At 41.0% G+C, this 16979-nt stretch overlaps 1 protein-coding gene across 1 annotated transcript in view; it reads right to left on the reverse strand.

The window, feature by feature from the left end:
• Positions 1-423: 423 nt before the first annotated feature.
• The window catches only part of OLFML1 (olfactomedin like 1), a 28224-nt gene continuing 11668 nt past the window's right edge, over positions 424-16979 (reverse strand). Inside the window, exon 3 of the mRNA XM_004389033.2 lies at positions 424-1220. Within this exon, the coding sequence (XP_004389090.1) occupies positions 430-1220 (791 nt within the window). The 3' untranslated portion in view covers positions 424-429. The remainder of the gene's footprint in view (positions 1221-16979) is intronic.

Here is a 16979-nt window from a genome sequence, read left to right on the forward strand (position 1 = left end):
GAAAAATGGAAGAATATCAATAGGCATTTGAGAAAGAGGTAAGAGACTAAGCAAAAGTGAGAGGAGAAAAAAGCTAGTATTTGGGGGGTGGCATACAATTCTGATTGCTCTGGGGGGAGATCAGAGTAAATTCTGGAGAACAGTAAAAGAAAAGTCTTGAAGTAAGCAGGATCAGAATGTGGAAGGGCTTGAAAGCCAGGAGGTTTAGATGGTTAATGGAAGTTGCTGGAAAATTCTGCAGGACAGACTCTCATCTAAGCTCTTGGAAGATTCCTAAAGCAGTGACATCTGGGAAAGGATGACAATCCCACTTCTAGACCCTATTCCTATATGTGGTTAGAGGGATACTATATTGCAAAGGGGCTGTGGCCTAGTGTTCTGGAGAGCAGCTTCAAAGGCCATTGCACTCTCCTTCCTAGCCATCATGCTTTATTCCACATGCAGTTTTCTCTTTGTTTGGAGTTTGTAAATGATCTGGTTTCCATCATTCCAGGCATAGAGCTGCTTATCTCTGGGATTGTAATGGATCATAGAGTGACTTTTCTGCCGCCCGGGGAAGAACAAGTTGGGCAGACGCTCCTCACTGACAGTGCCCAGCGGATCATAGACACAGGTGATATGATGGCGCCCATGGCCACTAGTACTGTAGACCACGTAGAGAACCCCACACAAGAGGAATGAGGCTTCGGCATCGTGACTTCTGCAGGGAGTGTCCCAGGAGTGCTCCATTCCCAGTGAGTCAGGCTCGATTTTCGTGAGGACCAAATGGCCATGGAAGCCTGGCCCAGAGTGGATGGCCCAGAGACCATGCTCATCCACGGCCAGGTCAATGTAAGTTGAAGGAGAGTGCTGGTAGACCAGTGATCTGCCTGCCCCTCCTGGAAGCCACATTCGATCTTCCACAGCCCTCTTCTGCAGATTATATTTGATTATCTCATTGGGAGTCCCTTGGTTGTGAAAAAATAGGAAACCTTTGTAGATTACTTGGCCTGTTCCCTGCCAGGAGAGTGTTAGGATTAGCTTCCGGGGGGCTGGCTTGGTGCTATCCTCCACGAATGTCCGCATGTTTGCAAATTCCCAAACAGTGTTGTTTCTGGATCCAATTAAGAAATAAACCTTTGGAGAGCTGCCAACAGCATCTTTCATCCAAGAGCCATCTGTGTCCACAGTCTTCTTCACTATTTTCAGAGACTTTATGCCCATCAGCATGTTGTCACAACCTGGCCAAACAGGAGAAAAAGGTGGAGGTTACTTTATATACATGAGATGTCTGCTTTCTGAGAAGGCTCATCATGCCTTGGTAAATCCTGTTTCCTTCTAGCTCTAATACTGATCAGAATGAAATATTCTCAACTGTGCTGTGAAATGATAGCCCTCAAAAGAAGAGTTTCCTTCTGAAAGTCCTAGAGCAAAAATAGAACATAGGCATGCATTTCATTCATTTTCTTGAGATAAAAGACATTTAAATCTCAGCAAAAAGCCAGGCTCATTTTTCATCTCCTTATTGTCACGGATTTTCCCCCTTTTGTGTCTAGAATTATCACACATAGTTGATCAATCATATTTTATGTTTTGACTGAATGAATCAAAGAATAAATGAATAAAGGGGTCTCTGTGAAGAGAGCTGTAGTCTAGGGATAAGGGTCCGTATTTTATTTAAATCAAAATATAAACAGTTATTTGCTGTGTCAGAGACCCTGTTCACTCTAGAGTACTTGAGATTAACACAGTGAGAATGACTTAAGTGCGAAGCCACTTAATTCAATTCCATTTACCAAGATTTTATTGGATATCTACTATGTACTTAGCTTACAGTGCTCCTGGAACAGCTCTAAGTATTGGGAATAAAAAAATAATATCAACCCTAAATCTTGAGCAGATCATCTGAAATTATCCCCCCTGTCCTGCATCTATAGTCTCTCCCTCCCTACTGGATCATTCCCATCAGCAAACAAACAGGCTGTAAGATCACCCATCTTGGAATAACCTTAAAGTATGGCCCCATTTCTCGGCTTCTCTTTATAGCAAAACTTCTTTTAAGAGGAATTTCCTCACCTCTAGTTATCCCTTCAGCCACTCTAATCAGGCTTCAGTTTTCCACTAGTTCAAACTTCCCTGCCCACTCCACAAAATCAGTTCTTGTCAAGGTCACCAACAATCTCTGTGTTGCCAAATCCAAGGGTCAACTCTCAGTCTTCGTCCTCTTCAACATCTCAGCAGAATTTGACTACTTGATCACTACCTCACCTTCAAACTTTTTTTTTGTGTTTGTCCTCACATATTTCTGAATTTTTATTTCCCTTGGCATCTATTGCTGGTTCCTTATCATCTTCTGCCTTTAAGTACTCCATCCTCAGACCTCTTCTCTATCTATAATCACTTTCTAAGCCACTTCCTTCTAGCTGGTGGCTCTGAATACCATGTAAATTCTAAATAATGATAACTTCCAAAGTTATATCTGCACCCAAATCTGCATGTCTATTTTGCCCCAAACTCATTTATCCAACTGCCTACTCAGTGTCCCTACTTGCATATATTCAAACTTAACCTGTCCAAAACAGAACTCTTGCTTTTATCCCCAAAACTCTCTTCTTCTTACTCTTCCCATTTTAGGTAAGAAGGATTATCTAAGTTTCTTACCTAGAAGTCATCTTTGATTCCTTTCTCTCCATTCTCCACCATCAGCAAGTCCTGGTAGTAAAACTTACCTTCAAAATATGTTATAGTTCAATTAAAATGCTTAAATATATATGTCACTTTCTACCACCTCCTCTTCCACTGTATTCCATAAATCATAACCTCTTGCCTAGACCACTACAATGGTCTCTTAACTCTTGGTCACCTAGCATATGTTCTCCATACAGCACTAGGCACAATCTGTTTAAAAACATAAATTATGTTACTGACATGTTAAACCCTTTCTCCTATCACACTCAGAATAAAATCCTAACCCCCTTAGGACGTAAGGACCTACATGATATGGCCTCTGCCTATCTCTGCAACTTTTTCTTCTACACTTCTCCTCCTTGCTCTCTGTGTTGTCATTACATTGGCTTTCTTGGTATTCTGTGAGCATGCCACACTTGTTTCTGCCTCAGGGTTCTGGCACTTGGAATTCTTTCTGCCTGGAGTGCTCTTTTCCTTGATCTTCCCACAGTTGGTTTCTATTCATCCCTCAAGTCTTAGTTTCAATATCATCTTAAGAGGCTTCCTCTGATCTCTCTATCTAAGTATGTCCACTCTAAAATTATCTCCTATAGCACCTTTATTTCCTTGAGATCACTTATTACACTCTGTAATTGTTTTATCTGTTTTATTTACTAGCTATTGTCTATCTCCCCACTAGACTATAAACTCCATAAAAGCAGCGCCTTTGTCTTCATGTTTACTATTACACTCCAATGCCTAACTTGGTGTCTTGCTAGTTCAGTAAATATCTGTTGAATGAGTGAAGAAAACAGCTTCATTTAAGCTGATGCTTTTCTTGTGTCTAAATAGTGCTGCACTTTCAGAGTTCTGACCGCAGGCCTATCTTAGGTAAATAATAATTCGTAACATACTCAAAAGCTGTTAAGATACTTTAAAATCCATTATTTCATTAAAAACCTGACACAAGGTTCTCATCAAGGGAACACATGGCAGGATGGGGAATAGGGAGCAACCTGAGCTGGGAGGAGCCAAGTCCTAGAAAAGTCAGTCCATTCATGATCATGTCATCATTGGCCGCTCCCAGAGGCACAGAAGCTGTCCTGGCCCAAACTATGGCCAAGGCCAGACTTGGGGAGAGCTGTAGAAGAAATCTCTCAAAGCTGTCAGTTGCCACCATGTCCCCCTGCTGACATGCTGCCTCAGGATCAACACTGGCCTGGTTGACCTGGCTTGTAGGAAGCCAAACCCCTGGGGAAGTCAGAGAAACCTGAAGCCACCTGGGAACCTTATACATTGCAGAAGCAACTAACAGAAGCAGCCCACCATGCAGAGCTACAAGCTATGGTGTGGGAGAGGGAGGAGTGAGCTGCCCTGTTTAACATCTCTGCCTAGACCCAGGACAGCTTTTTTCAGTTTCACAAGCTGAATCTATCTCATGTGAACACTTTGCCCTTTCTGAATTGTGTGGTGACAACAGGAGATGAATGAGTGACGGTTTAAGTAACCATAGATGCCTTTTATGGGGAAGGGTCTGTGGGCCATTAGAGAAAGACAGAAGTGGTTTTCTATCATGGGACAAGCACAACAGCTGGAGAAGTTAATAAATACCTGATGAATACATATAATATGCTTGGTAATATGCTGAGCCCTTTATTTACATTAACTCATGTAATTCTTATAATAAGAATAAGAGATGGCTATTTTAATTCCATTTTGCAAGTGAAAAAAAAAAAGTTTTAGATAAATTACTTGGGTATGCCACATGCCTATAAAGTGGTGGCGATGGGGTCCTCTGAGCAGGGCCAGCCAGGACACCTTTAGTCAGCCCTGAGGGCATGGTGTGTGTGTGTATATGTGTATGCATGTGTGTCGTGGGAAGGGGTGGAAAATGGTGAGTCCAGGTGTGCCTAGAAAGGGATGGGTGAAGGCAATAGTCTCCCGGGGTCCCAGGCACAGGGTGATGCGATATCTGCCCTGACTAGGAAGCCCCGGGGCTGCCTATCCCTCTTGCCTGGGAGGAAAGCCAGCAGGCTTTCAGTCTAGCTACATATGACTACATCTAAAAACAAGGCACATACATGTCTCACCCATAGAAAATGTTCATTTAAAATGCAGCCGAAACCAACACACTCTTCCTCTTCCTCCTTCTATTCCCTGTCCATGCCTCTCTGATGTAGAACTCTTGGAGAAATAGCAAATCAGGAAAGTGTTGATATATGGTTATCATCAGGGAAACATAGTTCTGGGAAAAAAGAAACAGATTTTCCCTATGTCCTCCCTTCTGCTTCTCCTACCCCTTACATTATAGATGAGAACTGGGATTAGGAGCCAGAGACTGGGGTGGTTTGAACTTAGTCTCTGACATTCTATGTGTCCTCCTAAAAGTCTCTTTGTCAATCTGGCCTTAGTTTTCCTAGCTGTAAAATAAGGGGGTTGGGTGCATGCTCTCTATAGTTTCTTCAGGGCTGATACTCTGCAATTCTTATAAATTTCTCTTCTCACTAACTGGTTATGGAATTTGGGGAAAATACACTTCCAGTGTTTGAGTAAAAGGGTAAAATCAAAACTGCCTGCTGTGCATCTCTTGAGAAGAGATAATTAGCAGGAGAAAAAGGCTGAGGAAGGACACAAAATAAATTTAAAACCTTTGGGTCCAGCCAAGATGCAAGTTATTTAACAGAGACAATAACATGCAAGGTTCCCCCTGCAAACCAGAGAGTGAAAATCTGTGGTCCCCCCTCAGGCAGAACTGCAGACAAGTAATTAGGAGAAAATTTGGCCCAAGGCCTCATAGTGAATTCACATACAAAGATCACTTATTTGAATCTTTTTAATACTTTTTTTCCTTATTCAATAGCAACACTCTCCAGACCCGGTGAGACTTTTCCCTCTTTACGGGAGTGATGTTTTAGAAACATCAGTCTGGCTGCTAGCAGAGAATGGATTGAGGGTGGGACAAGAGGGGACACAGGGCAACCAGGTAGGGAGTCTGTAAGAGTAATCCAGATGATACTGGAATAGTGATGGGCATGTGTTATGGATTGAATTGTGTTTCCCAAAAGGAAATATGGAAGTCCTAAACCCCTGTACCTGTAAATATGACCCTGTTTGGAAATAGGAATTTTCTTTCGTGTTGTTAATGAGGTTATACTAGTGTAGGGTGGGTCCTTAATCTGATCACTTCTGAGTGGTGTCTTCTAAGAGCAGAATAGACACAGACACACACACAGGGAGAAGAGACCATGAAAAGAAGCATCTACAAGCCAAGGAATGCCAAGGAACTCCAGGGCTACCAACAGAGAAGGGCCCTCACCTAGAGCCTATGGCCTGATTTGGACTTCTATTCTTTAAAGCCACCCACTTGTGGTATTTTTTGTTACAGCAGCACTAGCAAACTAAGCAAGGAAGATAGGTATGGATTCAAGAGATTGTTAGAAAAAGACTTTTAGGCTTTGCTCTTACTTTTCCTTATCTCATCTTTGCATCTTGGGATACACCTACTCATCCTTCAAAACAGAATTCTCTGACTCCTACAGAGCAGTTTATTGCTCCTTCTTGTGTGTTCAAGGCACTCTGTACAGCCATCTTCCAAGGCAGCCAACATGCTGAATTGGAATTGCTTATTCACTTTGTTTCCTTGCAAGCACTTAAGACAGGGGCTGTATCTTATTTATCCTTTTATCATAGTGCCTGTGACACAATACATGTCTCCTTCACTAATCAAACTGTTGCTTCTCACCATCCAAACTCAGGAACCAATTAGGTTCAGATAATGCACTATTCTTCAGTGTCCAAATTTGGTATCCCAATTCGTACTATGCCAACTTAGAAATCAGACAGCTTCAAATAACAAGGGGTATGTGTGGCCACTGGCAAGTGCAATTTCACCGGCCGTCTGACTCCCTCAGTGAATGAATGGCAGTAAGGCAGGCAGGCTGGGTAAGAAATGGGCACTCAGTGAGCCATAGGAGGATTTGGCATTGCAGAAGGGCTGTGAGTCCAGGTTTAAGGCTTAAACAAGGCCTGTTGTTGTTAGGCACTGTTCAGTTGATTCCGACTCATAGTGTCCTTACACACAACAGAACAAAACACTGCCCGGGGTCCTGTGCCATCCTCACAATCCCTGTTATGCTAGAGCCCATTGTTGCAGCCACTGTGTCAATCCATCTCATTGAGGGTCTTCCTCTTTTTCACTGAAAGGCCTACCATACACTAAGTGATCTATGTGTTGATTTTAGTGAATCACATAAAACACTTTAGTAAATTCACATGGGAGATTTTTCTAGGTTCCCAACACTAAATTCAAAGAATTCCATGGCACCCAGGACCAAACCCTGACAGCTTGCCTTTACTGATGATTAGAAATAGATTGTAAGAAAGAAAACAGATTTGATGCTGGCTGTTCCTTTGCGTGGTTGTGTGTTGCTCCACAATATGGAGGTGGAAACTCCAGGGAAGTTCTTAGAAGTTGGGAAGCTATGTAAGGTATGAGGGGAAGTCCAGCCTGCTTCCACCATGGAGCCCCTCTAGCTGGAATCCAGCATAGCCACTCTTCTTCAGACGCTCCTTTGGGAAGAGGACAGCTCTCCATAATCCCCTTACCCTAGTTCATTTTTCTCCATAAAACTTATTATCATCTGTCTGACATAATATAAATTTATCTGTTCCTGTATTTATTGTTCAACCCCCTTCAATAGTGTGTAAGCTCCATCAGAGCAGGGACTTTGTGTTATCTGTTTTATTAACTGATGCATGTCCTGTCCCTAGAATAGCATCTGGCATACATTAAAATTTCATAATTTTAATTTTGAATATGGTAAATATCAATAGATATAACCCACATCAACAAAAGTTTTTTGGGGTCCTCAATCATTTTTAATAAATGTAAAGTGTTCCCAGGACCAAAAAGTTTGAGAACCACTGTCCTAGAGCATCCAGGCTGCTCAGCACTCATGTGAAGTGAAGCATGGAAATGGCCAGTTCTATGGGGAATTTCTGATCAAACAGACTCTATTTTGCATCAATTATCTGACTGTTACAACATCTCAAGCTTTCAAAGGTTATAATAATAAACATCTTGCTTTTGTTTATTTCTTGTTGAAAGTTTGAGCTGGATGCTTTTTAAGTGTTTCTTTCTTTCTTTTTTTTTTGCCTGTAATATTCTTACCAAACTAAAACAAATGGAAATGTGCTCAGTTTCTAGTTGTGGTACTGCTATTCTCCTATTTGCCTGATTAGAAAACACAGAATCATTCTGGCATTTCCTCATGGATTCTTCTTGTGAAATAAACCTCACTTCACCCTGTGCCATCTAGCCTCTCTCTGCGTGACTATCTGGGGCCTGCTTGTCTGAACCTAGACTTTGTAGCAGTCCTCTCACTGGTTCTTCAGCCTCACCTCTTCAAAATCGTCATTAACACCAATCCTGGCAGCTCTGCTTTCACACAGAAATTTGCATACACAAAATAGATCCTGATTTATTTCCATGGTAATCAAGATGCTATTAGAGTGGAAAAGTGGGTTTGGGAACATGCTTTGGCCAAAAGAATGTGGTGAAAGTGACCCAAGGGGTCTTGCGTCGTTCTGCGCTCTCACTCACTCTTTCTCTCTCTCAGATGCTGGCTTCCATTATGAGAATAAGCCCAGGTTAATTACCTGAAGGAACAGAGACCATGTGGAGGAGAGCCGAGCAACCCTGAGGCCATCCTCAACCATTGTAGATGTGCAAGCAAGTCCAGAAAAGAGCAGTCAAGCCTGGCTCAGATCAGCAGAACCACCTAACAAAACCCCCTAGACTCATGAATAATAATAAATGACTGTTGTCTTAAGCCACTAACTTTTGGAGTGGTTTAATATGCAGCCTTATGGTGGCAGCAGAGAACTGATATAGGGAAGGCGAAGGAATTATGAGCAAACACATGGAGGCAGAGATGAATCTAGTGCGTCTAGAGGGTAGTGAGTACTCCTGAATATAGCAGGAATGTGGGGGAGGGGGCAAAGAAGGGGCTGTGTGAAACTCTGAGCCACAGTCTCTTCATCTGAAACACAGGTCATATAATACTATCTGCTTTGCAGGGGTTGTTGTGGGCAGTGGATGAGATAACAGATAAAAGGGATTAATACAAAATAGTTGCCTCCACTGTCTAATCAACTACTCAAAGTCAGAAAATATTGATTTTCTACTCTATTCCAAGGAGCCCTGGTAGCGCAGTGGTTAAGAGCTTGGCTGTTAACCAAAAAGTCAGCAGTTCGAATCCACCAGCCCCTCCTTGGAATCTCTATGGGGGCAGTTCTACTCTGTACTATATGGTTGCTATGAGTTGGAATTGACTCAACAGTAACAGGTTTGGGGTTTTTTTGTTTTTTGTTTTGGTTTTACTCTGTTTCAGGCACTGTGATAAACTTGGGGAACACAGCATGAATAAATGCAGGGAGGCATGAAGTATATGTTTCCAGAATAGCAGATCAGACAGCATACAGAATCGGGCGCGTGGGGATAGGTGGTAGAGGCACAACACAAAACCAAGAAATGTTAAACATTGCTGTGTTTGATGGTTGGCTTTTGATCTACTTTCACTGCATTTGTATATTTTATTTAATTAGCAGGTATTGTTTTGATAGGAGTGGCTAGGTGGCACAAACGGTTAAATGTTCATCAACTAGCTGAAAGGTTGGCGGTTCGAACCCACCCAGAGGGGACTGGGAAGAGAGCCCTAGTGATCTGCTTCTGAAAGGTCGCAGCCTTGAAAAACCTATGGAGCAGTTCTACTCTGGATATGTGCAGTCACCATGAGTTGGAATTGACTCGATGTCAACTAACAGTAACACTTCCATAGAGAAAAACAAAACAAATTGTGTAAGGAAAGCTAATTCTGTGATAATGTTATAAAAAGCTTTCTTTATATGTTATTTTATGGGGTTTGGTTTACCCTATAGGCTGTGGTTGCCGTTGAAGGCAACAGACTAACAATGTGGTAACTCTAGCAAGATAAGTCTGGTGACAATATAGTATGATGCACTGAAACAAGGAGAAACTAGTGGCAGAAGACCAGTTAGGAGGTTACTGCAGTAATCAAAACTAGAGATGATGGGAGAGCAGGGTAGATGGAAGATAAATTTGAGAGATGTTCACAGGGAATAATCAACTGGATATGGTGACTAGGTAGAGGACAGCCAAAGGGATGCTCCTGAGATTACCAGCATAGAAAAGTATATGTGGAACTATTCTGTTAACCAAGGGTATAGGGGGAAAGCAGACAATTTCATTGTTAGTAAGTAAATGAGCAAAAGGCTGGAATCTAAATAAGGGGGTGGGAGAAGAAAGTTGACCCTTCCTGGCCAGGGTTTTAAAGAATGATTTAAATTAATCATGGTGAGTAGAAGTCATATCAAATTGTGACTAAGAAAACATACATGGCTTCATACTGTGACCCACAAGGAGATCAGATATAGCCAGGTCTTCTGGGCCCAGACATTTAGTCTTAGAGCAGAGGACTTGGACTCCACATGCTTCTGTAACAGCCTTAGAAACAGTCTCTGCGGTGCAGTGAATTACTTAATATGGCCCTTCTAGCTATAGCCTGTAACTCCCACCGAATGACTTGGTGGGAGTATGCAAATGAGGTGCTTGTGGCCTACCAAGGGATTGGATAGCTTGCCAATAATGTAAATAAGGTGCATGGCACCCATGTGGGGGTAGGACCATGCAAATAAGGTATATGGAACCCTAATGAGAGGATTGGCCAGTTTTGCCATCCTACTAGGCTTAAAATGAACCATCCCAGAGGCAGAAAGGAGGGACCTACTACCACCAAGAAAGAAGAACTAGGAATGGAGCATGTCCACTGGACCTGGGATCCCTGCACTGAGACCTCCTAGACCCAGGAGATAGAGAGAGTGTAACCCCAGATTTGGCGAGAAGCAGTGGCAGAGAACCAGGAGACCAGCGCGAGATGGTCCAGTGGGCTTTATGGCCGACAAGCTCAAGCTCAGTGCCTTTAGGCAGGAGGCTTGTTGGTGTAGTGGGGTGCTTCCAGGCACTTGGTGGAGCTACACTTGCTCACCCATGGAGCTAGAGAGCTAAGCATCTTCAGGCTGAGGCTTACTGGTGGAGTGGGGTGCCCCAGGCACTTATTGGAAGAGGTAAAAGAGCTTTGAAACACTTGCCCAAGCAGAGCAAAGCTGGGCAACCAGGCTGAGGGGTCGAGGGGCCGAGGGCCAGAGAGAGGCCTTCCTGTGGGCATGACTGAGAAGAGGTTGTTCTGATCAAAGAACCATTCATTTCTGATCCTGATCCTGATCCTGAATTGTAACCTGTTACTTCCCTAATACACCCCATAACTATGAATATGATCTGTGAGCTCTGTGTGGCCATCGCAACGAATTATCGCAACCAGTAAAGAAGTAGAGTGCCATGGGAGGGACGTTTGGTGTCAGAATTAGTAAAAAAATGTTGGAGAGAGGAGGTACGTCTGACTTCCACCACACAGGAATCAGCCTTGGGCTGTTGATAATGATTCTCCTCCTCTCCTTGTGAAGTCTGATGAGGAGGTCAGACACCTCCATCATGCCATTTTTACAGCCTCCCTGGCTCCAGTCTCTCTTTTCTATGTACAGTCAACCTCCCCTACTGGCAGTCCATTCTGGGCCAGAAAGACCTTTCTAAAATCTCCATCTGAGCCTGATACTCCCATACTTGTAACTATTAAGTAGAACAGCACAATGAAAGAGATAGTATGTATAATAGTTAAGAGCACAGGCTCTGGAGCCAGCCTGCCTTGGCTTGAACCCAACTCTGCCATCTAATAGCCTTGGAAAAAGTACTTAGTCTGTCAGTGCTTTGGTTTATACATCTATAAAATGGTGGGTAATGATAGTACCTATCTCATAGGGTTGTTGTGAGAATTACATGATATATAATCCACAAGATATATAAAATGCTTAAAGAATATCTGATATATTACACAAAACCAAAAAACCAAACTCGTTGCCATTGAATCAATTCTGACTCATAGCAACCCTACAGAACAGAGAAGAACTGCCCCATAGGGTTTCTAAGGAGCAGCTGGTAGATTCGAACTGCCGACCTCTTGGTAAGTAGCTGAACTCTTAACCACTGCACCATCAGGGCTCTGATATATTACAAGCACTCAATAAATATTAAAACAAAAAAACCAGTTGCTATCAAGTCAATTCCGACTCATGGCAAACCCATGTGTGTCAAAGTAGAACTGTACTCCATAGGGTTTTCAGTGGCTGATTTATTTTGGAAGTAGATCACCAGGTCTTTCTTCTGAGGCACCTCTGAGGGGACTTGAATCTTCAATCTTTCAGTTAGTAGCCGAGTGCTTCTGGGTGGACTCAAACCTCCAACCTTTTGGTTAGGAACCGAACACATTAACTGTTTGCACTCCCCACACAATAAATATTAGTTACTATTATTTTCATTATTATCATTCCTGATAGCTTGAAAGTGTGAATTAGCTTAGCACAAAGGAGTTTAGATCTGTTTAGTTCTTCATCTCCTCTCCATGACTTCCTTCTTCACCTGAGCTGTACTGAACAACTTGCTCCACAAACACATTGAGCTTGGTTATAGTTTTATGCCTTCATGTGCTATTCCACTTGCTTGAAATGTCCTTGACTCTAAACCTTTTCCTACCCCCCCCCCAAAAAAAACCCATTGCCATCGAGTCAATTCCAACTCATAACAAACCTATAAGACAGAGCAGAACTGCCCTATAGGGTTTCGAAGGAGCAGCTGGTGGATTCGAAATGCTGAGCTTTTGGTGAGCAGCTGTAGCTCTTAACTACCACACCACCAGGGCTCCTCCTTGGCTCCATTACCCACTTAATTAGTTCTTTTCCATGATTGAAACTGAGCTTGAGAATTCTGCATTGAGAAGTGTTTCGAGATTCCTGTTACCCCCATCTTGTTGTCACCCTGACCCTGTCTACTTAAATGCCTGCCCTCTGTGTATCCTCCCATCAGAGCAGTAATCATTCTGGGTTGTTAGCCTGGGTTTACTCAGATGTCTTCCCTGCTGTATGCTTTGAGAGGATAAAGATGTTATCCTATTCAGTACTTCAAGACAAATGTCTGGCTATGAGGAATAGATTTAATATGTTAAGGTTGTATGTTAACTGTTATTCATATGTTAAATGTTGCAATTGTAAATTGTATAATGTAATATATGTGGTAACCACTAAGAAATCACTGATAAAAAATACTCAGAAGAAAAGAAGGAAGCAAAAAGATTCATCACAAGAAAGCAGCCAAATACAAACAAAACCAGAAACATCAGAATAAAAAAACAGAAGATATGATGCACTCAAAAAACAAACAGCAAAATGAGTGAGGTAGACACTTCATTTTCAGTAATACCTTAAATGTAAATGGTCTAAACATCCCATGCAAAAGGCAGAGAGTGGCATAATGGATAAAAATACATGATTCACCCTTTTGCTATCTACAAGAAACACACCTTAGATATAAGGACACAAACAGACTGAAAATAAAAGGATGGAGAAAAATAGTCCATGCAACCAGTAAACAAAAAAGAGCAGGGGTGGCCATACTAATATCAGATAAAATAGACTTTAAATCAAAATATATTACAAGAGATGAAGAAGGACATTACATAATAATAAAAGTGTCAATCCAGCAAGAAGACATAACAATTATAAATATATATGCACCTAATAACAATGCTCCAAAATACATTAAACAAATACTAATATGAAAGGAGAAATAGACAACTCCACAATAATAGTAAGGGACTCCAACACACCACTATCAGTTGTAGACAGAACATCGAAAAATAAGATCACTAAGGACATTGAGAACTTAAATAAAACCATAAGCCAGTTGCACCTAACAGACGTATTTAGAACACTGCACCCAGCATCAGTACAATATACGTTATTTGCCAGTGTACATGGATCATTTTCCATAATAGACCATATGCTAGGACACAAAACAAGTCTAAACAAATTTAAAAAGACTGAAATCATACAAAGCATCTTCTCTGACCACAACAGTATGAAGCTAGAAATCAACAACAGGAAAAATAATAAATACATGGAAACTAAATAATAAACTATTAAAAGACTATTGAGTCATAGAAGAAATCACAAGTGAAAGTTAAAAAGTCCTAGATTCAAACAAAAATGAAAACACAGCATATCAAAACCTTTAAGATGCAGCAAAAGCAGTACTCAGTGGGAAATTCACAGCAATAAATGCCTACATTAAAAAAGAAGAAAGATCCAAATTATTAACTTAAACCGACAACTTGAACAAACAGAAAAGGCAGAGCAAAACAAGACAAAAGCTACCAGAAAAAAGGAAATAAATAAAGAGCAAGGCAGAAATAAACAAAATAGAAAATAGAAATACGATAGAATCAACAAAACCAGAAGTTAGTTCTTTGAAAGAATTAATAAAATAGACAAATCACTGGCTAGACTGACAAAAGGAAGAAAACAGAGGAGGTGATTAACCAGATTAAGAAATGAAATTGGTGACATTACAACCAAACCAACAGAGATAAAGAAAATCATAACAGATTACTATGAAAAACTGTACTCCAACAAATTTGAAAACCTAGATGAAATGGACAGATTACTAGAAACACACTACCTACCCAAACTAACACAAACAGAAGTAGAAAATTTAAACAGACCCATTACAAAAGAAGAGATTGAAGATGTCATTAAAAATCTGCCAATAACAACAAAAAAAGCCCAGGAACAGATGGCTACACTGAGGAATGCTACCAAACATTCAGAGGAGAGTTGACACCAGTCCTACTCAATTTCTTCAGAAACACAGAAGAGGAAGGAACACTACAACACTCTTTCTATGAAGCCAGCTAACCCTGATACCTAAACCAGGCAAAGACATCACAAAAAAAAGAAAATTACAGACCAATATCCCTTATGAGCATAGATACAAAAATTTTCATCAAAATTCTAGCCAACAGACTTCAACAACGTATCAAAAATATCACACAACATGATCAAGTGGCATTCATACCAGGATTACATGGGTGGTTCAACATCAGAAAATCAATTTATGTAATCCACCACATAAATAAAACAAAGGAAAAGAACCCTATATGATTATATCAATTTATGCAGAAAAGGTATTCGATAAAATTCCACATCCTTTCCTGATAAAAACTGTCAGCAAAATAGGAATAGAAGAGAAATTTCTCAACATAATTAAGGACATATATGCAAAACCAACAGCCAACATTATACTCAACAGAGAAAGGCTGAGAACCTTCCCTTTGAGAACAGGAACAAGACAGGATGCCCATTATAACCACTCTTATTCAACATTATACTTAAAGTCCTAGCCAGAGCAATAAGACAAGAAGGAAAATAATGGGTATCCAAATCACAAAGGAAGAAGTAAAACTATATTGCAGATGACATGATCCCATACATAGAAGACCCTAAAGATTCCACAAGAAAACTGCTGGAACTAATTTAAAAAATCAGCAATGTTGCAGGGTACAAGATGAACATACAAAAATCAGTTGGGTTCCTCTACACTAACAGATTATTCTGAAAAAGAAATTGAGAAAACAGTAACATTTACAATAGCCCCAAATCAATAAAATACCTAGGAATTAACTTAACCAGGGGCATAAAAGACTTATACAATGAAAAATATAAAACGCTACTACAAGAGACTAAAAGAGACCCACAAAAATGGAAAGACATCCCGTGCTCATAGATTGGAAGACTTAATATGGTGAAAATGTCAATTCTACCTAAAGCAATCTACAGACACAATGCAATCCTGATACAAATTCCCAACAACATTCTTTAGTGAAAGGCAAAAACTAATGACCAACTTCATATGGAAATGAAAGAAACCAGGAATAACCAAAGCAAGATCGAAGAAAAAGAACAAAGCAGGAGGCCTCACACTCCCCAGTATCAAAACATACTATACAGCCACTGAAATCAAAACAGCCTGGTGTTGATTCAGTGATAGACACATAGACCAGAGGAATAGAATTGAGAACTCAGAATTAAGCTCAGCCATCTATGGACAACTGATTTTCAATAAGGGGTCAAAGTCCATTCAATGGGGCAGAAAAATCACTTTAATAAATGGTGCTGGCAAAACTGGATATCCACCTGTAGAAAAAACACTCTAGTAAGGAAGGTGGTGCCCAAAATAGTTCCAATAATAAAACAGAAATGGTTCATATAAGAACAAGCTACTGGAGGAATGCAGGGAAGCACCTACCATATCCACAAGCAGGTAGCCTCTTCTCCCATAGGTCCTACCCTGGAATGACATGAGAAGCTTCCAGAGCCTATTGCTATATGGACAGTGCCCTATAAACAACTTTCTGCTGACCAGCAGAACACTGCTTGGTTCACAGATGGCAGTTCCAGGGTATATGACAACATCTGATGTGGAAAGCTGCTGCATTGAGAACAGCAGATGGAAAGACCTCGACAGAACAAGGTAAGAATAGGTTGGCTCAATGGGCTGAACTGTATGCTGTCTTCCTAGCCATAATGGAAGAACTGGGCAATGGTGACAGCCCACAAGTTTTGATTTTTACCAATTCATGGGCAGTAGCCAATGGTCTGGCTATATGGTCAGTCAAATGGGCGATGGAAAATTGAACTAATAAGGGGACACTCGTGTGGAGCATGGACCTATGGAAAGCACTCTGAGAATTTAGAGGGCACATTAGAGTATGCAGAAATTATCGAACAATATCATTAATATCACATGTAAGTAAAATTTTGCTGAAGATCATTCAAAAGCAGCTGCAGCAGTGTATCCACAGGGAACTGCCAGAAATTCAAGCTGGATTCAGAAGAGGACATGAAACAAGGGATATCACTGCTGATGTCAGATGTATCCTGGCTGAAAGCAGAAAATACCAGAAAGATGTTTACCTGTGTTTTATTGACTATGTAAAGGCATTCACTGTGTGGATAATAACAAATTATAGATAACATTGCGAAGAATGGGAATTCCAGAACACTTAATTGTGCTCATGAGGAACCTGTACGTAGATCAAGAGGCAGTTGTCCAAACAGAACAAGGGATACTGCGTGGTTTAAAGTCAGGAAAGGTGTGCATCAGGGTTGTATCCTTTCACCATACCTATTCAATCTACATGCTAAGCAAATAATCCAAGAAGTTGGATTATATGAAGACTAACACGGCATCAGGATTGGAGGAAGACTCATTAACAACCTGCGTTATGCAGATGACACAACCTTGCTTGCTGAAAGTGAAGAGGACTTGAAGCACTTACTGATGAAGATCAAAGACCACAGCCTTCAGT

The sequence above is a fragment of the Trichechus manatus genome, unplaced genomic scaffold (genome assembly GCF_000243295.1).
Source record: "Trichechus manatus latirostris isolate Lorelei unplaced genomic scaffold, TriManLat1.0 scaffold00232, whole genome shotgun sequence".
Taxonomy (NCBI): Eukaryota; Metazoa; Chordata; class Mammalia; order Sirenia; family Trichechidae; genus Trichechus; species Trichechus manatus.